Raw genomic sequence first — 26061 nt, forward strand, 5'->3', positions numbered from 1 at the left:
GGAGAGCCTTTTTTATTTTGCATCATCAGACTCACAGGGTGTTTCTGTTGGGTTTCATATCAACTTGCTTCGGAAAAAGAGGCTTTCATGTTGTTGATGGTGTTGTATCAGACTCACAGGGTGCTTAGACATGGTCAGGAGAGCCTGACTTTGCTTCGGTGTAGCTCAGGTGCTCTCGAAAGACTTTTTTCCGTAAGGTGCTTTAGCCTGGTGCCCGAGATAATCATCACGGCTGAACTGCTGCTGGTGATTGCACGTGTGCTACTAGACCACAGAATAACTATACCTTTGTACTGTTTGTTTGGGTTTGGGACTGGGAGGTTCTAGTAACTCCAACAGAAGTAGCAGACTACCCTTTTGAAGAACCATATCAGATTATCGATACCAAGAAAAATACATAACCATTCCTAAGCTAAAACAATTGCAAGAAATTAGGGTCATTGCAGCACTATGGTACACATACAGCATAAGGATTCATGAGTCCACTGCTCTATGCAATTACAGGACTGCTGTAATCCAAATCACATGGATGATGTGTGGACGTTGACATCACAAGTATAACTTGCTAGCGTGGACATTAAAAAACTTGAGCAAGTGCTCCGGAATTTATGCACCTCCATAGAATCGGTAATATTGGTTAGACAAGTGCTTAGTGACATGGCAAAGTTCTGCCTCCACAAGCACTTGTGCAGAAGCACCTTGCGTTGTACATGCCCTAGAGCTACATAAAAAGGATGCCCCAAGAGAGTGCTACATCATCTCACTATTTCTTTCATGTCGTATGTCAAATATATGGGATGGATCTGCCTACTTCCTCCAACATTTATCACATCATAAAAATAATGTTTTCGGCTCATTACAAGAACTGCAGATGTCGAGAAAAGACAAAACAAAAACTCGCAACACTAAAGTGAAGGTCTAACCAGTTACCTAACTATGACTGCAAAGCACGTCCCAAACATAATATTTCAAGATATTAACCTGTGCTGTATATATCTAATAGAAAAGGAGTATTTACATCGGAACTAAAAGAGATACAGCAGCTGAAAACATAAGAATGCATTTAACCGAGAGGTTACACAAATTAAGCACAAAACATCGTGAGATTGGCCAATAAATATAGAACCAAAGATTACCTGCATCAATTTTGTACCCTTATCACTTTCAAACTTCTCTGGATTGATCGCTGCATAAATCATCAGCAAACGCAACTTATTTTCACGACTTACACCCTGCATTGAGTCAGTAAATATCTAAATATAATGTCCAAAGAAATCCAATATGTCATTCCATGTAGTTCAAATGAAAAAATACCAATTGCGTCCTAAAAAAATTGATTAATTCTTTTGTCCCAGCATCACCAAAAACAAGATCTTGCTCTAGCTGTCCAACATCTCGAAGACATTGCTCCCTTATTATGCTGTTGAGTTTTCCTGCAATCTGAATGAAGAAACAGAAATAGACACATTATTTTTTTATGCTTCAAATATAGACACAAATATAACAAATCAAATAGTAATTGTAGTACTATTTAATTATGAAACATACAATATAGCGCAAAAGCATTTCAGTTTCACACGATAAACACAACATGAGTGCATCAGGGATTCATACAGGAGGGCCATAAAGATGATAATGGGGTAACATCCTCGTCAATTTGAAGCGTGCGTGCCGGCCAGTAGAGTATTGCGGGCTAAGTGCCCAAGATCTGGAGTGCGCCGGAGTTGCTCTGCACCTCTGTTGGCTGTGGTTTAGCCACACAGACAATGAGCAATCCTGGGGCGGCCTTGAGCTGCAGTTCTCGGCGTTGAAGAAAACCATGTTCTTTGCCTCCACCTTCATGTGCGCAGGGAACAGCACCAAGTCCACCTTCTGGGGTATATGGTCATGTGACCAAGCAATTCAGCAAGCTGAGGGCGGTGGCCATCAGGGGCGTACCTAGGTAGTCCTACCATGGTGCATGGGATATAGGGTCCAAAGATGTTTTCCTTCATATTAGTCTCATGTGTAGTGTATGAGACCCAACTTAAATGAAGGATACATCTGATTTACACGAGTCCACCAGTTCCTCTTGGTTCTAGGTCCGCCACTGGTGGCCATGGCTGCGCAAAACCATTCTTGTGTCATCGACACACGTGGATCACTTTAGCTTGGAAAAACTCATCCAGCTCCTGGAGCATTCATGTGCCGTGTCCCAAGTGCAGTTCAATGACCAACCCGGCCGCCCTGTTTGGCGTTGGACTGAGAACGGCACCACACGGCTCGATCTTGCTACAGAGCTTCCATATAGGGTTCCGCTAGACACAGAGCTTGGCAGCTTACCTGGCGCTCCTGGGCACTGCGCAATATTAAATTTTCTTCCTACTCGCTGCCCTTGAGAGGTGTTGGACTGCCGAACGCATAGCACACCATGACCTCCTTCGCCACTCGGCCTGTTTGTTTCGCAGCACATCACTTGAGACCATGGCGCACCTCCTGGTTGACTGCTCCTTCTTGAGGCATGAGTGGGACGAAGTCCTGTCCTGGATCAGATTCCCCTTCCGCCCTTCCTACCCCAGCGAGCCCCGTGTGGACTGGTGGCCTAATGCCAATTCCCATTCACATAAGGATCTTCGCAATGGTGCCTTGATGGTCCTGCTCACCTCCTGCATGCTGTGGAAGCATCGCAACAGTTGCACTTTCAAAGGTTCTGCTCAAGAAAGAAGCCTAACTTTGGGCCCGCACCATCGCCCTAGGGCTTAGGGTGTGTTTGCCTGGGAAGTGAGATGTCAACTAAACCCCCATGTACCGTGTTGCCTTGTACTGAGCCCCTTCTTGGGGGTTTCCTAACTATTTTCCACTCCCTGCATTCCATATTACTTGTCGCAGATTCGGATGTACCTATACACAATGTGAATCAGTGACAACTAATAGGAACGGAGGGAGTAACCTTTCCATCTATATACACAAGAAATATAGACAGATGCCTTGTGTTTCCTCAAATAAAATATATGCTGCATAAGTGCTAGAATAAAAAAATTAAAATATATTTGAGCCAAAATGCAGACCAAAATTTTTGGCAACCGTAAATCCTACTACCTCCGTCTCAAGGAATAAGGCACACGCGTATTCCAAGACGGACTTTGACCATAAAAATTGAGCAACAAAATCTTGATTATATCATATGTAATTAGTATCGTTGGATTCATATTGAAAAGCACTTTCTACTAATTTCATACAAACAATCTTTATATATTTGAAGTAATTCTTGGTCAAACAAAAAGCACGTAAAACGAGGGCACCTTATTCATTGAAACGGAGGGAGCATAAAATACCTGAGAAAAATGGTTTTTAAAGTCAGGATGTCAGCCTGGTTGTGGTGACATATAAGGGTGAGCAACAGCAACGTGAAAAAACACAGCAGTGACGAGTCCAGGAGATCACGGCAACCGCATCCAAAACAAAGAACTCATGTGCAGTGATGGACAACCGCGGCGACGTCTGCTCAGGATGAAGAGCAGCAGTGGCAGAAGTAGCGTACCGGCGAGGATGGCAGGCAAACTGGCAGGATTGCATGAGTTGTGGCGCGGGGCAGCGAGCAAAGCAGGTCAGTCACAAGGTGCTGGCGATGCAAGATTAAAATAAAAGGAGAGCAACACTGAAAGCCCTAACTTTGCTGTGATACCTTGTTAGGGAAACACAACTTGGATTCCAATAAGGAATAGGCATGACACCCCTTATATACAAGGATAGTACAAACCTAATATTTGGAAACTATATATACATCTCTAATACAACAAAAACGGCACATTCAATATGATGCAGCAGCCAGCCAACAGCAGCAGTGGCCCTAAATGACAAGCAACATGGTCTGGATCAATGATGGACTGCGGATCGCCTTGAGCGACATGGTCTGCCTCACAAGGACAACTGCATTATGTGCGACCAATGCCCTGAAACGATGCAGCACCTACTCATTGACTGCCCGTTTGCTCAGCAAGTGTGGTTCAAGTTTCTAGCCTGGGTGCACGCCATTTGCTCCCCTCCACTGCAAGGCACCAAGCTCGTGGACAAGCTCGTGGACTGGTGGCACCAAGCGCAACACCCAAACCATTGAGGAAAGGTCTGGCATCCTTGACGCTGCTCACCTCCTGGCTGATTTGGAAGCAGCAAAATGAATGCACCCTCGATGAGGCATGTCCAAACTGCACATGATTAGTACGATTAAGGCTGAAGCCAGTCTTTGGGCACAGGCAGGAGCCTTAAGACTTGGGGTTCTTCTGCCAAACACATCGGATGTACACTAGTTGGGTCTTTGGACCAACTTGTACCCAGCCTGCATAGGCTTATAAATACTCTTCTTCCTTTTCAATGAAACGAGACACAATCTTTTTTGTGTTTTTTTCAAAAAAAAATGACAACCAACTGCCACCGGTACCTTCCATTGATATCACAAACCGTATTAGGTGAACAACACATTCATATGGGCCAGGGATACTCTTCCCAGCAGCCAAATGCACCAAGCCTATCCAGCCGCTAGTTAAGGATTGGGGTCATTAGTTGGTATCTTTAACTGTCAGTTGCTATCCTTAAGGGATTCATATCTGAGAAAGGCCGTGCATCTTACTGGCTAGCATGTGAGGACGTGAGGTGATGAGCTAGCTAGCCAGGGTTCGAGCCTCACTCCCACCTAACTGAATTTGGTCTCTAGTTCCTCCTAGGACCAACTAATTTTTTTAAGGAATCCATGTCTATCATTCCAAAAGAAAAGAAAAAAGGTCCTTTGCTATCAGTTCAAATTAAGTCAAAACTGCTCAATCCCCTTGACGTGCAGCTGGCAGTGCCCGCCTCTTGTGTCCAGGGTTACCTCGAATAGGCCATATCCTGCCATGCTCATGACATAAATCTTTTGATTTCAGCATTTCTTAGGTTTGTTAAGTGGCAACTCTATTTCAACTAGTTTGATGAAGGAAATCGTGCTCTATTGACCACACACATTTACACTGTAGATGTGCCACCACCATTGATTCTAGTAACATCGTTCTTATTAAGTTTCATACACCAACCAGTACAACGAAAAGTGCAAATTAAGAGAGGTGGGCAATCCACATGTACTTTAACACCCCCTCTCACTGTGACTCGATGAGGCCTACACGTGGACAGAAAGAGGGCAAGAGCAATTTATATTTCAAAGTGCGAAAACTGAGAGATATCAACAAGGATGTTTCCCACGGGATCAAGGCAGGGTGGATGAAGTGGCGGTAAGCATCTGGTATCCTATGTGACAAAAAGGCCCCACAAAAGCTAAAAGGTAAGTTCTATAGGAGGGCAGTCAAACCGGTGATGCTATATGGGGCAGAAGACACATCCAACAAATGAGAGCCGCGGAGATCCGCATGCTACGATGGATGTCTGTCATACAAGAAAGGACCGGATTAGGAATGGGGTAATTCGCAATGGGCTAGGGGTGTCGCACCGGTCTACGAGAAGCTAGTCCAACACCTACTAAGGTGGTTTGGGCATATCCAGCGGAGGCCTCAGTTAACCGTGGAATTCTAAAGAGTATGGAGGAGACTAGAAGGGGTAGAGGACGACAAAAGTTGACTTGGGCGGAGACGGTAAAAGGAGACTTGAGGGATTGGAATGTACCTAAAGTCTTGGCTCTTGATAGGACTGCATGAAGATCAGCGATATATGTGCCGGAATCTTAGTTTACTCTCTTTTTTCCTTTTCCTTCTTGTTTCGGCTTCCTTTTATTTCTGTTGGGTTTCATATCTACCCTACCCCAACTTGCTTGGGAAAAAAGGCTTTGATGTTGTTCGTTTGTTTGCCAAAGCCGAGACTTGAACTCAAGACCTCTGCTCCAATACCATATATATTTCATGCACCAATCAGTAAAACCAAAAAGTCCGAACTGATGGAGAGGAGATGGGCAATCCACATATACTTTAACAGTTCCTTTGTGCTAAGTAGTTGATGAGTAGGGCCACAGAACACCAGACTCGAAAGAAAATCTAGAGCTAATACATTCACATGCATTGTTTTGTGTTCATACAAAAAAAAAAAAACAGTCGACAAGTACTGATCTTAAGACTTTGAACAATATCACGTACAACATAACAACCAACCTCGACATGTAGAGAAAGCTTGTCAATTTGATCACTGTACTGTGGAAGAGCTTGAACCATTTTTTGCAGGTCCCTAGTTGATAACTCTGCTCCAGTTCTGAAATTTTAAACAGAAAGAAATGAGCACTAGCTAGAGAAGTCCAGACAAAACAAACAAAAATGGACACATTCAACTACGCGTAAGAAAAGAAAATTGAATCAATACATAGAATTTGTTAGGACATATGCAACTTGTATTTCCTGAAGGCCATGGGCCAGTACATATACACGTACAGTTGTGGTAAATATGCAGACAGCCCCTTGTAGAACGGGGAAAATACACAACCCTTGTGGTAAATATTCTGAGGAAACGCAAGACTTTTGTGTTTCATTTCATTGAAAAGATAGAGTTTGTTACAATCCTCCTAGGAGCAAGGTACATGTTTTTGAATTACATCTGTGTATGTCCCATGTCGTTGGCAGCACAACCCTCAGGCCTTTCACTCCAGCTCTTGCCCAGAGCACTGCTTCATCGAAGATGGCTGTCACCAGATCACGAACCAAGGGCCGGGCTCAGACACAAGAGTTGCGGTACTTCCAGATTAGCCATGGCATTAACAGAGTGATGGAGTCCAAGCCCTTGCAAAGTGGCTTCGGTGTGTCCTGCATAGCCTTGCGCCACCAGCCGTTGAGGGTGGCATCGTCGGCATCGTCGTTAGCAGGCGGTTGGCACGTCATGCGCAGGTGGGCCAGCACCTCATGCCAAACCTGCCAAGAGAATGGGCATGCGAGGATGAGATGGCGCATGGTCTCTGGGACCTGATCCCACAGCAAGCACCTGGGGTGGTGCTACAGGCCTCTCCGAGCCAGGCGCTCCGCGGTCCAGCAGCGATCAAGGCCTGCAAGCCAGCAGAAGAACTTGACGCAGAGCGGCACCCACGTCTTCCAGGTGAGCTTCCATGAACCAGACATGATCAAGCCTTAGAACAACCCTTGATAGCATGACTTGGCGGTTAGATGCCGCTCTCGGTACACTTCCAGATGAGCCTGTCAGGCTCCTGGGATAGGGTCGTGTGCACAATGGCCACCCACAACTGCAGATATTGGCCAATCTCGTGGACGCCGAGGATGTCGTGGATGTCACGAGCCCAGCTATTCCCCTGCAGTCCTTGGGCAACGGCCCAGTTCTTATGATGGCGCTCTAGGATGCAGGCATATAACATGGGTGCCATCTCGCAGACTGCACCATCGGTCTTCCCAAAAGAGAGCCTTCTGCCCATTCCCAACCGCCATAGTGGTGGAGCGAAGAATAGCGATCACTCCTCGTCGATGAATTGCAAGTCAAGGTCGCTCCATGCTCTCCTGTTGTCACTGCGAGAGAACCATAGGCACCAGGCGTAGGGCAAGACTGGTGTGCTCTGGCACGCCTAGCCCTCCATAAGCAATATGCCTGCAAACACGTTGCTAGTTGACATGGCAGTTGCCGCCCTTGGCCTCTTTTTTCCCCTCCCAGAGGAATCCCCTCTTGATTTTATCAATGAGCTTCAGGGTTTTCTTGGGAGGCCCCAACACAAGCTACTGGTGGATCGGGATAGCGCTGATCACCGGTTTGACGAGTGCCACTCGTCGTGCCTTGGTCATGAGCTTTGCCTTCCAAGTGGGCAGACCAGCTGCGGCACGCTCAACCAGAGGTTGCATCTGTGCAGAAGTTGGGCGCTGCAAATTTAGTGAGATGGCAAAGTTGGTGATCGGCAGTTCGACGATGGGACAGCCAAACTCCTGAACCACCGACGTGGTGTCGTCTAGGTCACGGTGAATGAGCGTGGCGGAGCTCTTCGCGAAGTTGACCTGCAGCCCTGACATGCGGCCGAACAGCAGCAAGATCTCGCGCACGGCCACGATGACATCCATCGTGGGCAGGCAGAACATGACCACGTCATCGGCATAAAGTGAGAACGCCGGGACGGTGCGCCGTGGGTGCAACTGCTGTAGGATGCCAGCATCGGTCACGCCTCACGCGTTGGAAGAGGCGCCCCAGGGCATCGACGCCAAGGACGAAGGGCTGGGGCGACAACAGGCCACCCTGCATAAGTCCACAGCAGTGCCAAATTGGGGGCCTGACTCTTCGTTTATCAGCACCTGTGTGCTAGCCGATGGCAAAAGAATCGCCAGCCACTCCAGGAAGCGATCTCCGAACCCATACTGACATATCACTTTGAAAAGGAAAGGCCACAAGATGAAATCGAGCGCGCGCTCGATAAAGCTTGAGGAAGACACGTGGAGCTCCCAGTTGATGTAGCAGGCGAGCGTATCAACACGTTTTGGTTGGCGCTGACAAGTTCGTCGAGGCGCGGCGCAGAGTGTCTTCGTGAAGAGCTTCGCCACCAGGTGGATGAGGCTGATGAGCTCATGATGATCAAGATGTTGCTATGAAACTCAAGTCCAATGATGTCAGGATTGAACCCATTACAAGGGCTCGTGCATGTTAGCGAGCTATTTGTATATTGTACTTTCCCCACTAGTTAGGGGGTTTCCTGCATATTGCACACCTTGCATATTGCACACCTGTACATGTACTATATATTGTGGCCTTTGGCCCCCGAAGTTGCATATTCCCTAACATGGTATCAGAGCCAGGTTAGGGTTAGGCTAATTCTTTTGGACGCTGCAACTCCTCCGCGTGTTGCCGCTGTCGTCGTCCGTGGCAGCCATCTCATCTCCCTCCTCACCGTCTCCGGCCGCCGCCGCCGCCACCTCGCCGGCCGTCCTATCTTCGGCCACCGCCGCCTCCCCATATTCTTGGTCACTGGCCGGGCCGTCGCCCCATCGCCTCCCCGTCGGCCGCCGCCTCCCTGTCGGGCCGCCGCCCCCACGACCCGGCCTCGGCACTCGTTGTCGTCGCGCCCGCAAGGACGTCTGGTTGATTTGCTTCGTTTGGTTGGTTTCCATCGGGAGTTGACCCGATCCAAAAAAAAATCCAAAAAAAAGCGAGAGAATGTCTGCCTCATCTGGTTATGTTGCAATTCCTCGCTGCCCCGTGATTTTTAATGGCGTGAATTACTCTGATTTCGCTGCCTTTATGCGCATTCATATGCGTGGTCTCCGTCTTTGGGGTGTGCTGTCCAGCGAGGTCTCCTGTCCGCCGTGCTTGCTCCTACGGCTCCTACTCCACCGACTCCACCCGCTCTTGCTGCCGATGCTCCTCAGGCTGGCCAGGATAAAGCTAAGAGTGCGGATGATGCGGCCATTGTTGCGTATGATCCGAAGGCCCACGAGTATTCTGCCACTCTTGAGACCTACCGGCTGGTTCTACCGCAGTTTGCTTCTAAGTTTATGGGCCTTGGTACTGTCACCGACATGTGGGCTCGCCTTCGTTAGCGTTATCAGCCGTGTGGTGATGTTCTTCGACAGTGCTGCTATCTGGCGCCAACTCGACTCTCTTCGTGGTGTTGTTTGTGGTACCCACGACTCTCTTGTCTGGTGCTATCAGTATTGCACGTGATCTTATGAAGCATGAGCTTAACAAGCATATTTGTGTTGATGCTTCTTTTATCCATGCCTGTGTGCCCGTGTGCAGAATCAGGTTATTGCGCTTCGGTATGTGCCTTCAGAGTTGCAGCTGGGGGATTTCTTTACGAAGGCCCAGCCTCATGCGCAGCATAGTTTTCTACTCTCCAAACCCAGTGTTGTGGATCCACCATGAGTTTGAGGGGGTGTTAGTGAGCTATTTGTATATATTATATTTTCCCCACTAGTTAGGGGGTTTCATGCATATTGCACACCGGTACATGCACTATATATTGCGGCCTTTGGCCCCGTGGAATACAAGTTGCATATTCCCAAACAGTCAAAGCTACTAGAGTGAATTCACCCCTAAATGATACAGGTGATGTACATGTTGAGAACTTTATACTGCCTAAGTCTTTGCACCTATGTATGATCAGGTACGAGGGAGATTCAAGCATTGCACGGGAAGAAGACGAGCTGCTGCACGAGGTGCTGGACATGAAGACAATCTACGGACGCGTGATGGAGGAGGACAATCCACGGATGAGCGAGGGAGGAGAGGGAGGCAGGCGCGTCAACAGGAGACAGCACCAGCGGCACTGCTGGCCTTCACAGGCTGCCAGCCAGGTGCCGCCCTGACGCAGCAGCACTGCTGGCCAGGCAGGGCGGCACTGCCGGCCACCCCCCGTGGCACTGCCGGCCTGTGCCGGCGGCACTTCCAGCCTGGCTCCGCGAACCATATTGGCCGAACCCTATTCGGGTCGGTTTGTATCAGGTCTTGGTCGAACTTTTAGGTTCCAGGTCGCCCTGAACTACTATATAATATCCACGGGTGTCCTCAAATTAGGTTTAGACCATGTATAAGATAAACACTAGTTCCAGACTTGTTTGCTTTGCATACAGCTGAAATTATACACACCAATTCGCGCATCGATCTCGTGTTTTGCTACTGAAAGTTTGTGTGATCTACTATTCCATTGGGAATTGGGAGGTCGGCGGCTACGCGTGCAAGTGTGTGGAGTTGCAAATATTTGTAGGGTCGAGAGTTGTTGCATTGGCGACAGGGATCGATCGAGAAAGTTCATCAACGTCATACAAGTTATCTTCATCGACTACCATCACCATCCACCTCGCTTACTGAGAAATCGGGCCACCCCTTATCAGGCTCACCTAGAGCACTCGCATCGGCTCGCTTGGGGAGCAACTGTCATCAAGGCTTGGTTGAGGCGATGAAAGCCCTGGCCACGGAGATCATACAGCTGCTGGAAGACATCCACGAAGTCTTGCTTGACTCCAACACGCACGAAGGAACTCTTGCTTGACTACAACACGCAACTCGGCAGTGAACCCGTCGGGGCCCGGCGCCTTGCGGGTAGTCATGCGCTTCACAGCATTCCAGATCTCATCGGCGGAGAAGTGAGCCTCTAGAGCATCCAAGCCATCGACAGGGTCGATCAGCTGGGCAAAGTCCAGCAAGCAGTCGCGGCTGATGTCCGTGCCCAGCAAGCCGTCGTAGTGCATTAATGCAGCCTCGGCAATGTCCGCGAGCTCGGTAAGCGTTTGCCCCTTGACACGGATGGCGTGGATCCTGTTCTTCTGCCTGCGGTAGGTGCACTGCTAGTGAAAGAATGCCGTATTGGTGTCGCCATCACAGAGGCAGGCGATCCGTGCACGCTAACGGGCAATGGTGCGATCAAGTGATGGCAACCCCAAGTAGGCAACCTTGAGCTCCTTGTGTAGCCACGTCTCATGCAGCGATAGGTCCTTGTCTTCCTGTGCCTTGTCAAACCTCAGGACGAGCTATCTAGCGATTACCATTCGCAGTTTTACGCTGCCAACAGTTTCCCGATCCAGCTGGTTAGGAGGACAAGTAGTACTCTAACAGAATTAAGTTGACAGAGACAGCTTTAAGTTTGTTGCGGGAACTAAGTTATCACTTGAAATAAGTTATTTCAATTAACTAAAAAACTAACTTTGTATCCTTTCTTTTGTAGCTAGGCACATCATATTGCACTACAGTACCTGCTTAGTTTACAGTTATGAAAACAATACAGACAGACCAGATAGTTTGGTAAAAAAACATATTTTTGCAATTAATACTTAATAATGAGTTCTCAACAATCAACCTAATGTTGTCAAGGCATTTCATTTGAACTTGTTTGTTCATGAGGCAGAAATGAAAGTCTAAGAAACGCATACGAATAACGGCACCAATGTGAACCTATTTTGATTAATAAAGAGCCACCGCACCTAGTTCTGTACTTTTTTTAAAACTATATATGGACAAACCTTGCTTGATGTAGTTGGGCAGCTTTATTCTTCGAGACGAAATGTGTCATCTTATCATGGAGTCTTTCACTTGCCTGGAAATTATGGTCGTTAAGTGTACAGCTGTCACATTCTAGAACCACATAGAAAGGACTGAGAAGTAATCTCACATCTGCTATATGGGCATGTCGAAGTTCAAGCCAAACAGGATCATGGTCCTCCAACAAGACCTCTCTTTTTTCCGAGGCTGAACCATTTTTACTTGGGACCTTTTTCAGTCACAAATAAAGATCCGGTAATCAACCAATGAAACAGCAGGAAAGAATTCCACATTAAAAAAGTTCTGGTTGCATGCTCACCTCATGTACATACTTGTTACCATCCATGAATAGCAGATCATGGCACATGGCATCATAAGTCCATTCATGAATTATTGGTGCAATCTGCAGCATACAGAAAAGGAGATGAAGCAGCAGAATTAATAGCATTGTATTACATGTAGAATGAATCTAGAAGTTGAACTCAGATATACATGTATGTTCAAATGTACCTGATCAACCGAACGGTCTACTATGAGCAGTTCACAAGTTTCCGTTTGCGGAAATTCAGGAATTGACGTTTTATATTTGGAGAGATAATTCCACACACCAGCAGCTATCTTTGTGGGCACCATGTCCCTAAGTGTTGTCATTGTAGAGGCATCAATGGTCTTGGCAACGCGGTAGTGCACACGGGGAAATTCCTATAGGTTATAGAACAATTTAAATAATAAGTGCACAGTTGCTCTGTACCAAGTTGCAACATGTCAGGCATTAGAGTTCTTGTTTAAGTTGAAAGAAACCAAACATGCAAAGAAATGAGGATCGTAACATAGTTATTACAGTAACGCAGTTCAAACAATTGGTGGAGCATCCACATATTCTGCCTGCCCCTTTCCCTTCTCAGTGCATCAATTATCACCAAGATTATCTGTTGTTACTTTCACTACATTAGTCTCCCATGCATCAAGAGATGCTATTTCAAGTACTGATCCATGTGGGCAGGATGGGGGACGACCCAGGATCAAGGCCATAGAGAAGACGAAAGAAACTGTGGAGCATGTGTTGGGCAACATGTGCTGCGTTGCCAGTTTCACACATTGAACCGCTCATCATGGCTGAAGCTGCACAAGGTTGTGGAGGAACAACTATACTTTCCTGCTACAATATGGAAAGCACAAAGGTTGAAGGAACTACTTCAACGTTCTCCTTCAGATATCGCTCTGGAGGCGAGGGACTGCCCAGAGCAGCAAGAGGTTGGTCCAAAATTATTCTGAACACGAGAGATTTAAGACAGAATCAGAAAGTTCTATTCATTGATAGGTAGTGAGTACATAGTCTGAGTTCATTACCAGAGGCTATCACCTCTATTTATAGGCTTCATGAGCCTTCACACTCAGCTCTACTCATAGCTAGAAGACTCTACAAAATACTTGAAGGCTAAGAAAACAAATACTCTCTCCGTCCACAAAAGAATGTCTCAACTTTGTCTAAATTTGTATGTGTCTACACACTTAAACACTTCTAGATACATGCATATGTTACCAAAGTTGAGACATCCTTTTGTGGACGGAGGGAGTACAACATATGACAATAAGACCAGATAATTTAGAATGGAGCAGAAGTTTGTAGAAGTCAAAAAGGATTTGACTTCTGATTATCTTTTTTACTTTTCTTTTACTGTCCCTATCAATGGCCCAACCCATCCAGATGTTTGTTAACGCCTCCACAACAAGTCCAAACCCCGAGTGGTGTGCAAATCTGAAAGGTCGGGCACTCTTCACTTTAAAATAAATTATGTTGGTACGGCAGGAAAGCAGATTACCCACCCCAGTTGCATCCCTAGTTTTAGGCAACCATCTCAGATGTGGTAAGGCAGTTGTTCCGCTCTTGTACCAATCCTCATAACACAAGGACCAGGTCAAAAGCACAGAAGCTTTTGCATGTAACAGATATATACATACCCTCATTGACGCAAATACTGTAGATATACGAGTAGCCATTGTGTTCAAACAAGCATTGTACTTGTTAAAGCCTTCCGCGCTCTCACAGAAAAGCTCCTCCAATGCCCTTTCATGGTCAGTTATGAAACCCTGCACACAATCACTGTGAGTTTGTGATACCAGACAAAAGGATTTAACACAAAACAGTTGACACATCCATCCAAGTAAGAATAATTTTAATGCATAATCGCATAGTACACAACTAGCAACACATAACTTGTACTAACTCCTGACTGTTACTACAAAATGGCCAATAATTAACATGCAGCAATTTAAAAGTTGGTTAGTCACTGTTTTCTACTCCCTCCGTTCCAAAATAAGTGTAGCTACTATTGGTAACCAACCAACTTGACCAATATTGAACACTGGTGATGTTTTCTACTACTGGTAACCAACCACTTGACCAATGTTGAACACTCTTAAGCATTCAATTTTACAGTAACTCTGTAAGTGACTTCAATCTAGTATAAAAATGACCATTCTTGTCCAACACCAATGTTGTCAGAATCTACGGAGGAATCTGGAAGTCTAGTGATTCTACTGTACAGTGGACCATGAATTTTTTAATGGGCAGAACAGGCAGGTGTATGCATTTGCGATGGGCAATGGGGGCAATAAGCAAATAACACCATATAGCAATAAGCCTTCGGCAGCCCAGCTTCAGTCGGTTGTGGAGAGTGCGGCCAAGCGGCTGCCCCAGTGGGGTGCCCGGCTGCTGAACCGCGGTGGGAGGACCACCCTCGTTCAGACCACGCTTAGTGCTTTGCCTATCCATGCCATGATGTCCCTGGACGTGCCCCCCAAGACTCTGCAAGCTCTTGCTAAGCTGTGCCGAGGTTTCATGTGGAAGGGGCGGGCTGACATCAGTGGTGGTCACTGTCTGGTGGCATGGGATAAGGTGACCTCTCCCAAGAGGTGTGGCGGTTTAGGCATCCCTAACCTTCATCTCTTCAACGTGGCGCTGCGGTGTCGGTGGGCTTGGTTGCAGCGGACGGACCCGACGAAGGCGTGGGCCGAGTTTGACCTGAAGGTACCCCTCTGGCCCGTGCGCTGGTAGATGCTGCCATGGTGGTCACCGTGGGCAACGGGGAGCGCGCCCTGTTCTGGAGGGACCGCTGGATTGACGGGGCGCGGGTGGAGGACCTTGCTCCTAACTTGCTGGCTTTGGTCAGCAAGCGCCACGCTAACTCCCGCTCAGTCAAGGAAGGGCTCGGTGGAGAGTGGTTGCGCGACTGTGGCCCTAATTTGGGGGCGGCCGCGGTCCCGGAGTTCTTCCTCCTGTGGAACGCCATCTCCGACGTCGTGTTGTTGCCTGACCAGGAGGACACCTTTCGCTGGCGATGGACGGCGGATGGCGGCTACACCGCCAAGTCGGCCTACGGCGCATTCTTCGCCGGGACCACTGTGGCGCCGGTGGCTTCCCAGATTTGGCGGTCGCGGGCCCCCTACAGCTGCAAGTTCTTTGCTTGGCTAGCTTCCCGGAACAGGTGCTGGATGGCAGATAGACTGCAGCGACGTGGTCTTCCTCATCCCGCAGCCTGCCCTCTGTGCGACCAGGAGCCGGAGTCCATCCAGCACCTTCTGTTAGGTTGTGTGGTCACGCGCGAGGTCTGGGCTTGGGCCTTAGCTCAGTGGGGGAAGATGGAGTGGCTTCCTTCAGTAGACACCGACCTCCTCCAGTGGTGGTCCTCCTTGACCTGTCCTCCGGGATCCAGGCGGGATCTTTGGACGGCGGTTATCCTTGTTTTCTGGTGTATCTGGAGGCACCGGAACGATGTGGTGTTCAACGGCGCGGCACCGGAGGAGTAGGATCAAGGAGGAGTCCCTTAGTTGGCGTCTAGCTAGGTTGTTCCGCTCCGAGTCCTTTGGTTTTCCTGACCCCTTTCCTTTCTCGTGGAGGGATGGAGATTAGTCTTTGCTAGGGAGCTGTCACCCTTGTTGACAGCATGAACAATGTGGTGTGAGCCATCTGGCTTTTTTTTCTTCTATGTGATCAATACACCTCCCAGGGTGTATTCTCGAAAAAAATATAGCAATAAGCAAATAACACCCCATATAAGAGAAGTACAGCACAGCTATGACAAATGACACAAGATACATAACTAAAATCTATGATCTGAGGTTCACTGGACCAATTCGAACCAAGGTAGTATCTTAATTATGTAGAATCTTAATATTCTGGTGATTCTAGCAAAAAAAAAAAACTGCAAAATCACATATGTGATTTACATATGATCTTATCCAACTCTACCTACCCTAACATTTAATTTAATTCACATATGATCCTATCCAGCCCTACCAACCCCAGCATATTTAACTATTAATAATTACTGGCACATGTCTTCTTGAGTGGAAAGTTCATCTTTCATCAATTTATATCAAGTCCAATTATTTAGAATATTGTATAAATAACAGCATATATTTCATTTGGGCTATAATTTTTAAATCGGGGCTCTTAGAATACACATATAATTTATAACTTTTAAATTGAGGCTCTTAAAATACACATTAAATTGTATCACTCTTGAAATACACAGTAAATTGTAGAAAATATGTATCACTGATAGAATCAGGTACGAGCTTAGACTCTTATTTTATTTTATTTCGAGAAAACGCAAAGGACCTTTGCATTTCATTGCATTGCATAGAAAGAGTTTGTTACAAGCCTCCCTAGGAGGTGAGAGTTACAAGTACCAAATTATTAATGAATGTCCCATCTTGTTGGCAGGATCACCCGGAGCCCTTTTACACCTGCTTGCGCCCACAGTTTGGCCTCCTCCTTGACGCGATCAAGAAGTCACCTAGTGTCCACGATGTAGGCGAGCGGCGTCAAGAGGTGACACAAATCTGTTTGGCGATCTCATAGCGAAGGCTCGTGTGCCGGCATGCCGTGTCGTTTCCTGGGCTTGGCGACCTGGATAGTGGGATTGGTCTCGGAGAAGGAAGGCCCAGCATTGTGGCGTGCCATGTTGGCGTGATCAGCCTCGGATCCAGTGCTCTGCATGGGCGACTCAGCAGGAGTTCCAGAAGCAGCGAAGTCAGAGAATGGCAGCGTCGAGTATTGTCCAAACAGCGGATCCGCCTCAGGCACAGCATCTCACGGGATAGGTTAGAAATCGGGAACCTCACTTTCCAAAAGTGGATCAGCCAGGTCGCGACAACGGTCGCCGCAGCTGCATCGGCTAAAGGTGGACCACCTCGGGTCTTCGTTGTCGTGCACATAAGGGTGGCTAGTTCAAACCTGCGGCGCCATCGGCGCTATCATGGACTGGTGGTAGTTCGTTACCAACCAACGAGTTGTTGCCAGCTACGGCTGGATCGGAAGCCAACGTCTTTGAAGCAAGGTTTGTCTGCCTAGGATATCAGCTTCATCAGCAGCAGCTCTTTTTTGCTGCATGACCCATTGTCCCCTCACTTTGGGAGAGTGACGGCGTGAGTGGTGGGCCCCACAGGTGGACCTGCTTTGACTGGGCCAGGGGACCATGGAATGGGCCAGGGGACCATGGAAAGGTCCATGGCAAGGGCAGTGGCGCATGTGGCGCCGCCAGCGGGGAGCACAGGCCAAGGTCCAGCCGGCGTCCACGGCCACACCATCAGCACGCGGAGCACGGTGTGTGCACGACCAGCTGGAAGAATCATCAGGGAGGCCATCCGTGCGGCTAGCATCGACGGCCATGTGGTCTGCATGTCCCTCTGGCGCCGGGTCGCTGCGCCGCCGCTTGCGACCACGGCCACGTCGGCGAGGGCGATCCCTTTGTGCCCCGTCCTAAGAATTGCAGTTGCCGTGCTCGTCGCGATCAGCGGGAGGTCCTACGGCACCAGGCAGCTCTCCATCCAGCTCGGCCGAGATAAGCCGAACAGAGATGGGGTAGGTGAGCGTGGTGAGTGTGGCTCGGAGGCGTGATGGGACGCCCCGAGCTTAACAGTCTCCAACGTGGGCGAATACAAGCAAGGTTTCGACTGCCCGTCGAGAGCCAGAAGACAGCGAGGTCAGCACGCGACCGCGTCAGCAGCAGCTCGAACCCAAGATGTGCTCCGATGTGGACAAGTGACAGGCCTACACAGGGATGCCAAGGAGCTCGAGCTCGACGTGGTGACCGAACCTGCAGGTGTCGGCGTGCGCCAACTTGCACCATGAGCGGGAAGCCGCGCCCATTGATGAAGTGCTCGCCATTGAGCCTGTCCATGGTGGCTTTGGAGGTGAAGACGATAAGGAAGTCCTTTGTGAAGTTGGAGTGTGTCGGCAACTTGGTCCGGCTTGGAGGCGTCGAGGTCAAGCGTGTCCGCGACGGCGCGGTGCGGCGGTGAAGGTGGCGGAGTGGCCTCGCAACGAGGAGCGGGCCTGGGCGGCTCCCTTGGTGCAGCACGTGGCGGGGTGCCCTGGCGAGGCACAGAACTCTTCATGTCCAGCGCGTGGCTCCAGCCACGTTTGCGATCCTCGCAATCCTTAGACTCATCCCCAAAGATGAGGCAGATGCGGCAGCGCACATGGTTGGTGCAGCCGCGGACGGCGTGGCCGGGGTCGAGGCAACGGAAGCAGGACGCGGCGAGTGAGGCAGCGGAACAAGCGTATCAACCTCATCCGCCCAAGATACGCGGTGCACCTCGGAGGGAAGGCAATGCGTTCCTTGGTCGGCGCGTGGCGCATGTCCGCCGTAGAGCTGGGCGCGGCACGAGGCACATCGCGAGGTGCCGCGGCGGAACTGGGGGCGGCGTGGGACGGCGCGTCTGCCGGAGAGGGGGAGGTGTGCGGGCGACGTCGCTATAGGACCGCGAGCTCAAGGACTCAAGGGTTTAGGGGTGTGGGCGACGTCGCTACACTCCCAACAAAGCTATAGAAATTATGTTAATCAAAGGTCTTTTGACTCCATCATTTGATCCTAGTGATCCTGTTGGAGCATCTCCAATTTAATGCTAGAACAAATAGTAGGAAAATCATAAACACACCTAGAGATATGCTTATGGGTCATTTCACAAGCACTGATGATTTCATGCAACTGACAAAGCAGGACCAAAGAATTAAAAGGAAAATGTGTGAGCTATCCAAGACTACTAATCGAATTCCGCCATAATCTAAAGAGCAATATTTTCCCCTTTTTATTTGTGACAATTTCAAGACTCAAAGAGCAAGCTTGAAGCATCAAAGTCAGACCACCATCTGATGTTAATTTATTAATTACTCCCTCCGTTCCAAAATATAAGGCGTCTAAGGTTTGGTCAAAAGTCAAACTTTACAAACTTTGATCAAATATTTAGGAAAAAATATTTACATCTACAATATCGAATTTACATATTAATAAAATATACTTTAGGGTGAATCTATCGATAATGATTTAGTATTGTAAATGTTCATATTTTTGTGCATAAACTTGGTCAAACTTTAAACACGTTGACTTTTGACCAAACCTTAGACGCCTTATATTTTGGGACGGAGGGAGTATAGTCCATCATGTGTGAAATAATACCTATTGGGAAATACTTATTAGAAACAACATTTCTGGAACATGTATCAAGCAACATATTCTATCTGAAACCCATAATCTTTTAGAAGAACTATTGATACCTGGGAATCAATAGGAAAGTACTCCAAATTCATCTGGAAATGCCAAGGAGAACAAAGAGTGATTGGTCAACATAACACTTTTTCATCTTTAAAATACTTAAGTATAAGACAGAAATGAACAAGAAAACTAAGGTAACCTCACTAAGTGCACCAATACGAGGTAACACACTTAAATCTTTCTTTATTTGAGAAACCAAGTCTTTCTGTATTGGAGAGCTGAAAAACACATACGCCCTACAACACAAGCAACAATGTGTCAATAAATAAACCACAAAAGGAATTGTACATAAACGATGTGGGTGGTAGTTCCCATAAAGATTGTGGGTAGTAGTTCATGTTAGTTTGAGGCGTACTTCTTATATAACGGGCTTCTTCCTGACATGTCAGAGAGGAACATAACAATGCTGCAATCACAACAACATGATGATTAGACAATGAATCAACAATAATGCATGAAAAAAAATTCAGAGTGAAACTATGATAACCAGGTACGAATAAATAACAAAGCAGCACAGCGGGTGTATCAATAGATGGAATGTCTACATAAGAACGTACACAGCATGTGATCAAAATCCGTTAGCGCCAGCCAAAGTTTCCAAGGTCAAGTGTTAGGGTGCAGCCAAAGTTTCCGCACTTCACTTTCTTATGTATACGTTCCATGGTGTATCACACGCAAGACAAGGTGCGGATCTTCTTTACTTTTTTATGTAGACATTCCATCTATTGGTACACCCGCTGTACCGACAACTATACAAATACAAAGACCTATCACTCGAGCTCGTGCCAAACAACTTAACTATTAGGTACTTTCGTTTCTCAGAACTATTCCTGACGATGCCGCCTAAATTAGATGTGTTTGTTACTCTTAGGAATGATGGACCTAACATGGACAAGAGGGACAAGCATTGGAGCATGATCGTGCATGGAGATGGCAGCAAGCATGTGAGGAATGAAGAGGACGCCAAAAGTGGAGATTTCCGAACTTTGAAGCCACCATAATGATGATTGAAGACTTGAACAAAATATTCAAGATTATACTTCATAATTTCATCCATAGCTTAATATGCATCCATAGCTTAATATGGTGCTACCTTGCGCCTTCACGACACGCTCAACCACGACCTTGTGCCTTCCTGCATCGCGGTGGGGTGGTCGTCTCGGTGGCGGTGAAGGGGAACGGCGCCACCGCTAGCGAGGCGGACTTCCGGCAACACCTTGAACCAGAGCTGACATCTCTCATGATCCTATCTTCACCAATGCTATGATACCAACTATTAGTCTTGTTAGTTCACATGTATTGTGTAGGAAGTAGTCTAGTTGTGGCTGCAAAAAGCTACTGCAGCTTGTATTTCGTAGTGCTATTTATACGATACAAGCTAGGTACAACAGCTAGATTTCTAAAGCCTTCTAGAGCTTTCTTCTACAAACCATCTACAGCTTTCTACTGCTGCCTAAGGCTTACATATGAATAGTACTACTAGAACATACTAGTACTACTAGTACTAGCTTAACTCCTAAGCAAGGATCACTCACATCTACAGGGGTCTTGGGTTCAGTTTATTGCCGATGGTTGGGGTGTTAAATGATGACACAGATTTGGATTTGGTTTATAGACGATGAGCACGACAAGCAGTGTATTTTGATTTGTGATAGGTTTTCTTTGATCTATATGACAGTAAGTAATTACCAGCAGTACACATTCTCCTCTATTATATATCATCTTTGTTGGCCACAAGAGAGTGAGTTCGAATTTTCAGAATATAACCCACAGCAATGCATCCAAGTTTGTGAGAAATCGTCAATGGGGATTCTTTTCTGAACCACGTATCCTCCTCCCTGCCAAGAATGTATGCATCAGGACATCAGGTTCTCTCGCTCTAATGTTAATTGTGACCAATTTGGTTGAAGCATCAACTTTTATGCTGCAACAAGAAAAGTTGTGAGTTTATCCATTCCTTCTCCATTAGCAGACCGGGCTATGAGCATTACGAAATATAGAAAAATAATTAATCAGAAGCAGGCCAGGGTAGTGTATAACCAACCATCGCAAAAAAGTACTCAGAAGTTCATAACTGTATGGCAGAGGAAGTATTGTTAGCGGAACATTTTCTCCAACTGAGAGCTACATTATGATGTCTATCTTGGCTCTTCTACTGCAACATCAATTCCATTAAGTGCTTCAACTCAACATCCAATTTCTCACTTCGACAATCTCATCTTGCAATATGCTCTGAATGTTCAGTCATGTTCTCACAGTCTACATACTACAGCATGGTTTTAAAGGCGCCAAGGCGTCCCAAGGCGAAGGGGGGCACTCTGACGCTTAGGCGATGCCTAGGCAGACGTCTTGCGCGCCTAGGCGCCTAAGGCGAGCGTTTTTCTAAGGCGGAGGGGGAGTGCCTGGACGCTGAGGCAGCGCCAAGGCGACGCCTTTAAAACCATGTACTACAGGTTTTTTTTGCAGAAGTTGTGTGTTTATCCATTCCAAATATGATAATTCTTTTGCATTCTTCCATTAGCCATTGTGATGCCTACGGACCAGATACTTATGTAGCTCTGTTGATTATTTATGAATTGCATCTAGCGTGCTTTTGACTAATGTAATTTTCTGCATTATTTATACCAGTGATTGTGCTTAACATTGCTTAACAATGTCAGTTGTTTTTTACTTAGTAATGTTGGTTGTACTTAGATGCACTGAACCTGTTGAGTATGACAACTTACCACATAAATGGCCTTTTTTGTATGATTTCCACATAAATGGCTCTATTTATCTTATTGTGCACCCCTTTTGCAAATCTTGACTGATATTGTTCCACCACAACGCGTTCATGCTAGGAATGGTTGATTTTATCAAATTTATCATGCTTTGCATCAGTTGCTACTGAACTATAGTGACTATATCAGCCATTGTGATTGAAACAATATTTCGATGGGTCAAATTTCTTCAATGTGTTAGTCTATCTTAGTTTGCCAGATTTTGGTGTAATGGTCAATGTTATGCAAGCTTCTGGCTTAGCCAACTTAAATAATTTTCTACGTTTGATCCATATATGATAATCAAATATCGGGATGGCATATTTTGTTTTCCCTTACTTGCTCCACATGTCTTTTTTTGGAATATGGATGTGTTTCATCAATGTTACATATTCTAATTGTTTTTTAGCTCACATTTCAACTAAATGCAGTTAAGTTGTTGGCTATCAATAATGTAATTTTTATACTGTGTATTAACATTTTTCTATGGCTAAATGTCTCCAGATATCACCGCTGCAATGCGCGGGAAATCATCTAGTTTCTAAATGGTTGCAGTCCTTTTTCCAGGGCCGTCAGTGAGTTTTAGACTGATACACTGTCATGATCAGTCTGATTTTGTACAAAAATGCTGAGGCCGATTATTGGTCGGATTGGGACAAACTCATAGCCTAAGACCTAGGGTTACATCGCAGGTTGCATTATCTTTCGTAATTTCATTCGTGAAATATCATCCGAAGCATTCTTCCTGGTACGATTAGGGAAAGGCCAAGCTATGTAAAGGGACCACCAAGGTTATTGTGGATCCTGCGGTATGGCTACTACGTCATTGCGTTCCTTTTCACGATTAGCCTGTCATGCTGCTCTTCAGGGCGCCTCACTGTAATAGCAGGCAACGGAAGTACTATTTTATTTCTTTTTATACAAGCATATGTGTGGATAGGAGGAAATAAGTTTAGGCAAATTGTACATACCCTAATACAAACTTGCCAATCGATGTCCAACATAGACTCATAAGAGAGTATTCACTTGCACTGAATTAGATGATACAACCTGACCTTATTATACCCTAATACTAATTTGCCAACATTTTCTGAAGATAACAATATGTTCTAGTATTTCAATAGATAGGATTGTACCGAACAAATATTACTTCAAGCAAGATAAATAGTTGTACAAATAAAAACTTACTTTTCTTTGGTTGGTTGGATGAAATATATAGCGTCCATGGAAGGCAATGGCTGCCTCCGTTTGTATAAATCTTCAACCACTGGAAGAGAACTGCCATTGCTTAGACTTGGTATTAGATGATAGAACATGCATCTAATGGAAAGTTCATGTACAGTGAATAATGACTCAAGAAACCACATTTTGACATAATATAAAGGTTTCAAGGTTCAAGCTCAAAATTGTTGAAATATAGTGCCCATCCTTTCCCATTAGCTTCAGATTCTGGGTGAACTAGTTAGGTGCATGTACTTCAATATGGTAACAAAGCCAAAGAGGTCCCAAGTTCAGAACATAACATAGGCGCTACTAATAAAATAGCTGTGACCTACATCGATCCCACATATAAGGCCTGAAGTACCCAAGATGTAAGTGGGGAGTGTTGAAATATGTTGCCCATACTTCCCCTACCTTCGAAGAAGCGACAAAATAAGAAATGTTTGCCTTTGCAAATAATAAATTGGCAGCAAAAAAAAAAAAAGCATATGCCAACTTACATGAAACTCCTTCTTCTGTAATATCTGCCATCTTACATGAGTATGACATTATCTTGACTGTGAACTTGTCCATGATAAGAACCTAGAAGACATCATAAATATTTATGTATACAGTAGTACACAGATTTATTAGGTTATTTTCTAGAGAACGTACAAAAACAATATGGGAAAACGATCCGATGTTATCAAGATCATTACCAAATGTCAACATATATCTGGTCTGATTCCTCAAAAAAAAAAAAGTTGAAATGCATCGGAGGTCCCCGAACTGTTAAGAAAGCAGCACCTATGTCCCTAAACTTTAAGAAAACTGGGGTGATTGAGGTGTATTTGCTTCTGCCCAGCAAGGAACTACGTGATTGGTCAAGAATTGTTGACTGTGATGCTGTGACAAACTGCATGACAACACTAGTGGCCTAGTGCCCAAGTTCAGGTGTTTCACATTCTATATGCAGTTATGCACAACAAGGATTGCGTTAAAAATATTGATCTGGATTATATAGCTATTACTGACACTCCACAGCTTTCCAAAGTTATTACCCCTCGAAAGTGAAAACAATCGGAGGGGGCAAAGAGGCAAAGTGATAGGATGCACAATGTGATGCAATTTCGTGATGGATATTATGCTGTTTCTTAAGAATTATTGTTGTCATGAACCAATGAGATTGCTTCTATCAAATTTGACTTGTTATGCCTTGCAAAATCCTAGAACAAATTATTTCTCTCCATTGCATCCAAATTTGACTCATTGTTCTCCGCACAGTTAATTTCACTAAAGCAATGTGCTAGTTTCAAGCGAAAGCAATCTCTTACAACTTGGCAGCTGGGATCTGGAGAAAAAACTATGAGGGGCCAAATGCAGGTAGGAAGCCATTTGGGGCCTTATACAGATTGAAGGGGTATTTTGTAAAAGGCCCCACTGATCCTGGCAGGAATAAATGCCGCCAAAGACTCTGGTCCGACATGGCACCAGTCAGATGCGAAAAGAACCTAAGATAATCGTTTGATGAATTATCAGGACGAAAGTGTTAAGTTTTAAAGTTTAGGGCCAAGTGTTACTTTCTGAATAGTTCGAGCACGTCCGATGTATTTCACTAAAAAAAACATATATCTAGTCTCTAAACTTTTTATATAGGTTCCATACAAAAAAACCTTATTATATAGGTGCATATATGCATTGCATCAACATATATAATGTATTTAGCACATGTGAACAATTGTATTGGAATATGATTTTGGTGCCAATAGGTGTTCATGCCCTGTTTGTCCCAGTACGAAATGACAGAATAGTGAATGTTGCACTTGCCTACCTGCCAATTATCAATGTCAAATGATAAGCAGCACATGCACTGCATATGAATAGTGGACGATGCAGTTCATTAAAATTTGTATAGCTTCCCGTACTCATCAGAGTATGTTCCTCGTTATTTGTATTTCTAGTGGCCTTTGAATTTTTAGCAGATCTGGCTAAACCTAGTTAGGTTGATGTTGAAGAAGTCATTAATAAATTGAGAGCAGTACCTATAGTTTTCCTATTTGAATCGCTATGAGAAACTAAATTTCAAATGGCTCAATTACACCTAAGCCATCCATTTGAAGAAGTAATTGCCAAAGGTTTAAGCATAACAAGCAAATAACATTGAAACATTTCCATTAAAATAATTATCATAACAGTGATACAAAAGTATAATGAACAGTAAACAATAATAAGTGTAGTTACTAAAATATCAGGAAAAAACTCAGGGATAAATACTTGATAGAGCAGGAAACCATAGAAAAGATAGATTAACATGTACAATGGAAAATGATACCTTCCATGCTGATTTTGAATCCTTCCTAGTCGACCTGAGCATTTCAAATAACAAACCTGCATAATCAAAAAACTAAACCATTTGAATGAATATAATAGACCACAGCACCAGGTTCTAAAGGTGCACCTACAAATGCAAAACCAGGAATAGAAATAACAAAGAATAAATGATGTTTTGAGCAATAGTGATCAGAATTCGGGGGATATATACATAAATTGAAGTGGTGGTCGTTGACAGGAAAATTGCAGGTTCCCACTATCCAAAATTGAGAGGAAGTTTCCTTTGTGGCCGCGTCAACAATGCATGA

General features: G+C 45.7%; 1 protein-coding gene across 4 annotated transcripts in view; it reads right to left on the bottom strand.

Moving 5' to 3' along the window:
• LOC127319552 (probable protein transport Sec1a) overlaps positions 1–26061 on the bottom strand; it is a 33114-nt gene that overhangs the window by 5760 nt on the left and 1293 nt on the right. For 2 of the 4 annotated variants that reach the window (XM_051349524.2, XM_071822622.1), the window contains exons 2-15: positions 25755–25810; positions 23944–24025; positions 23411–23489; positions 19819–19869; positions 19603–19699; positions 19466–19498; positions 13864–13992; positions 12412–12603; positions 12221–12304; positions 12032–12130; positions 11883–11956; positions 6108–6204; positions 1315–1440; positions 1137–1232 (exon numbers count right to left, since the gene is read on the bottom strand). In XM_051349524.2, coding sequence (XP_051205484.1) covers positions 1137–1232; positions 1315–1440; positions 6108–6204; positions 11883–11956; positions 12032–12130; positions 12221–12304; positions 12412–12603; positions 13864–13992; positions 19466–19498; positions 19603–19699; positions 19819–19869; positions 23411–23489; positions 23944–24025; positions 25755–25810 — 1295 coding nt within the window. Of the gene's footprint in view, positions 1–1136; positions 1233–1314; positions 1441–6107; positions 6205–11882; positions 11957–12031; positions 12131–12220; positions 12305–12411; positions 12604–13863; positions 13993–19465; positions 19499–19602; positions 19700–19818; positions 19870–20556; positions 20642–23410; positions 23501–23943; positions 24030–25754; positions 25811–26061 lie in introns of those variants that run through there. The other 2 variants (XM_071822623.1, XM_071822624.1) reach the window with 2 other exon arrangements.

The sequence above is a fragment of the Lolium perenne genome, chromosome 6, assembly GCF_019359855.2.
Source record: "Lolium perenne isolate Kyuss_39 chromosome 6, Kyuss_2.0, whole genome shotgun sequence".
NCBI lineage: Eukaryota > Viridiplantae > Streptophyta > Magnoliopsida > Poales > Poaceae > Lolium > Lolium perenne.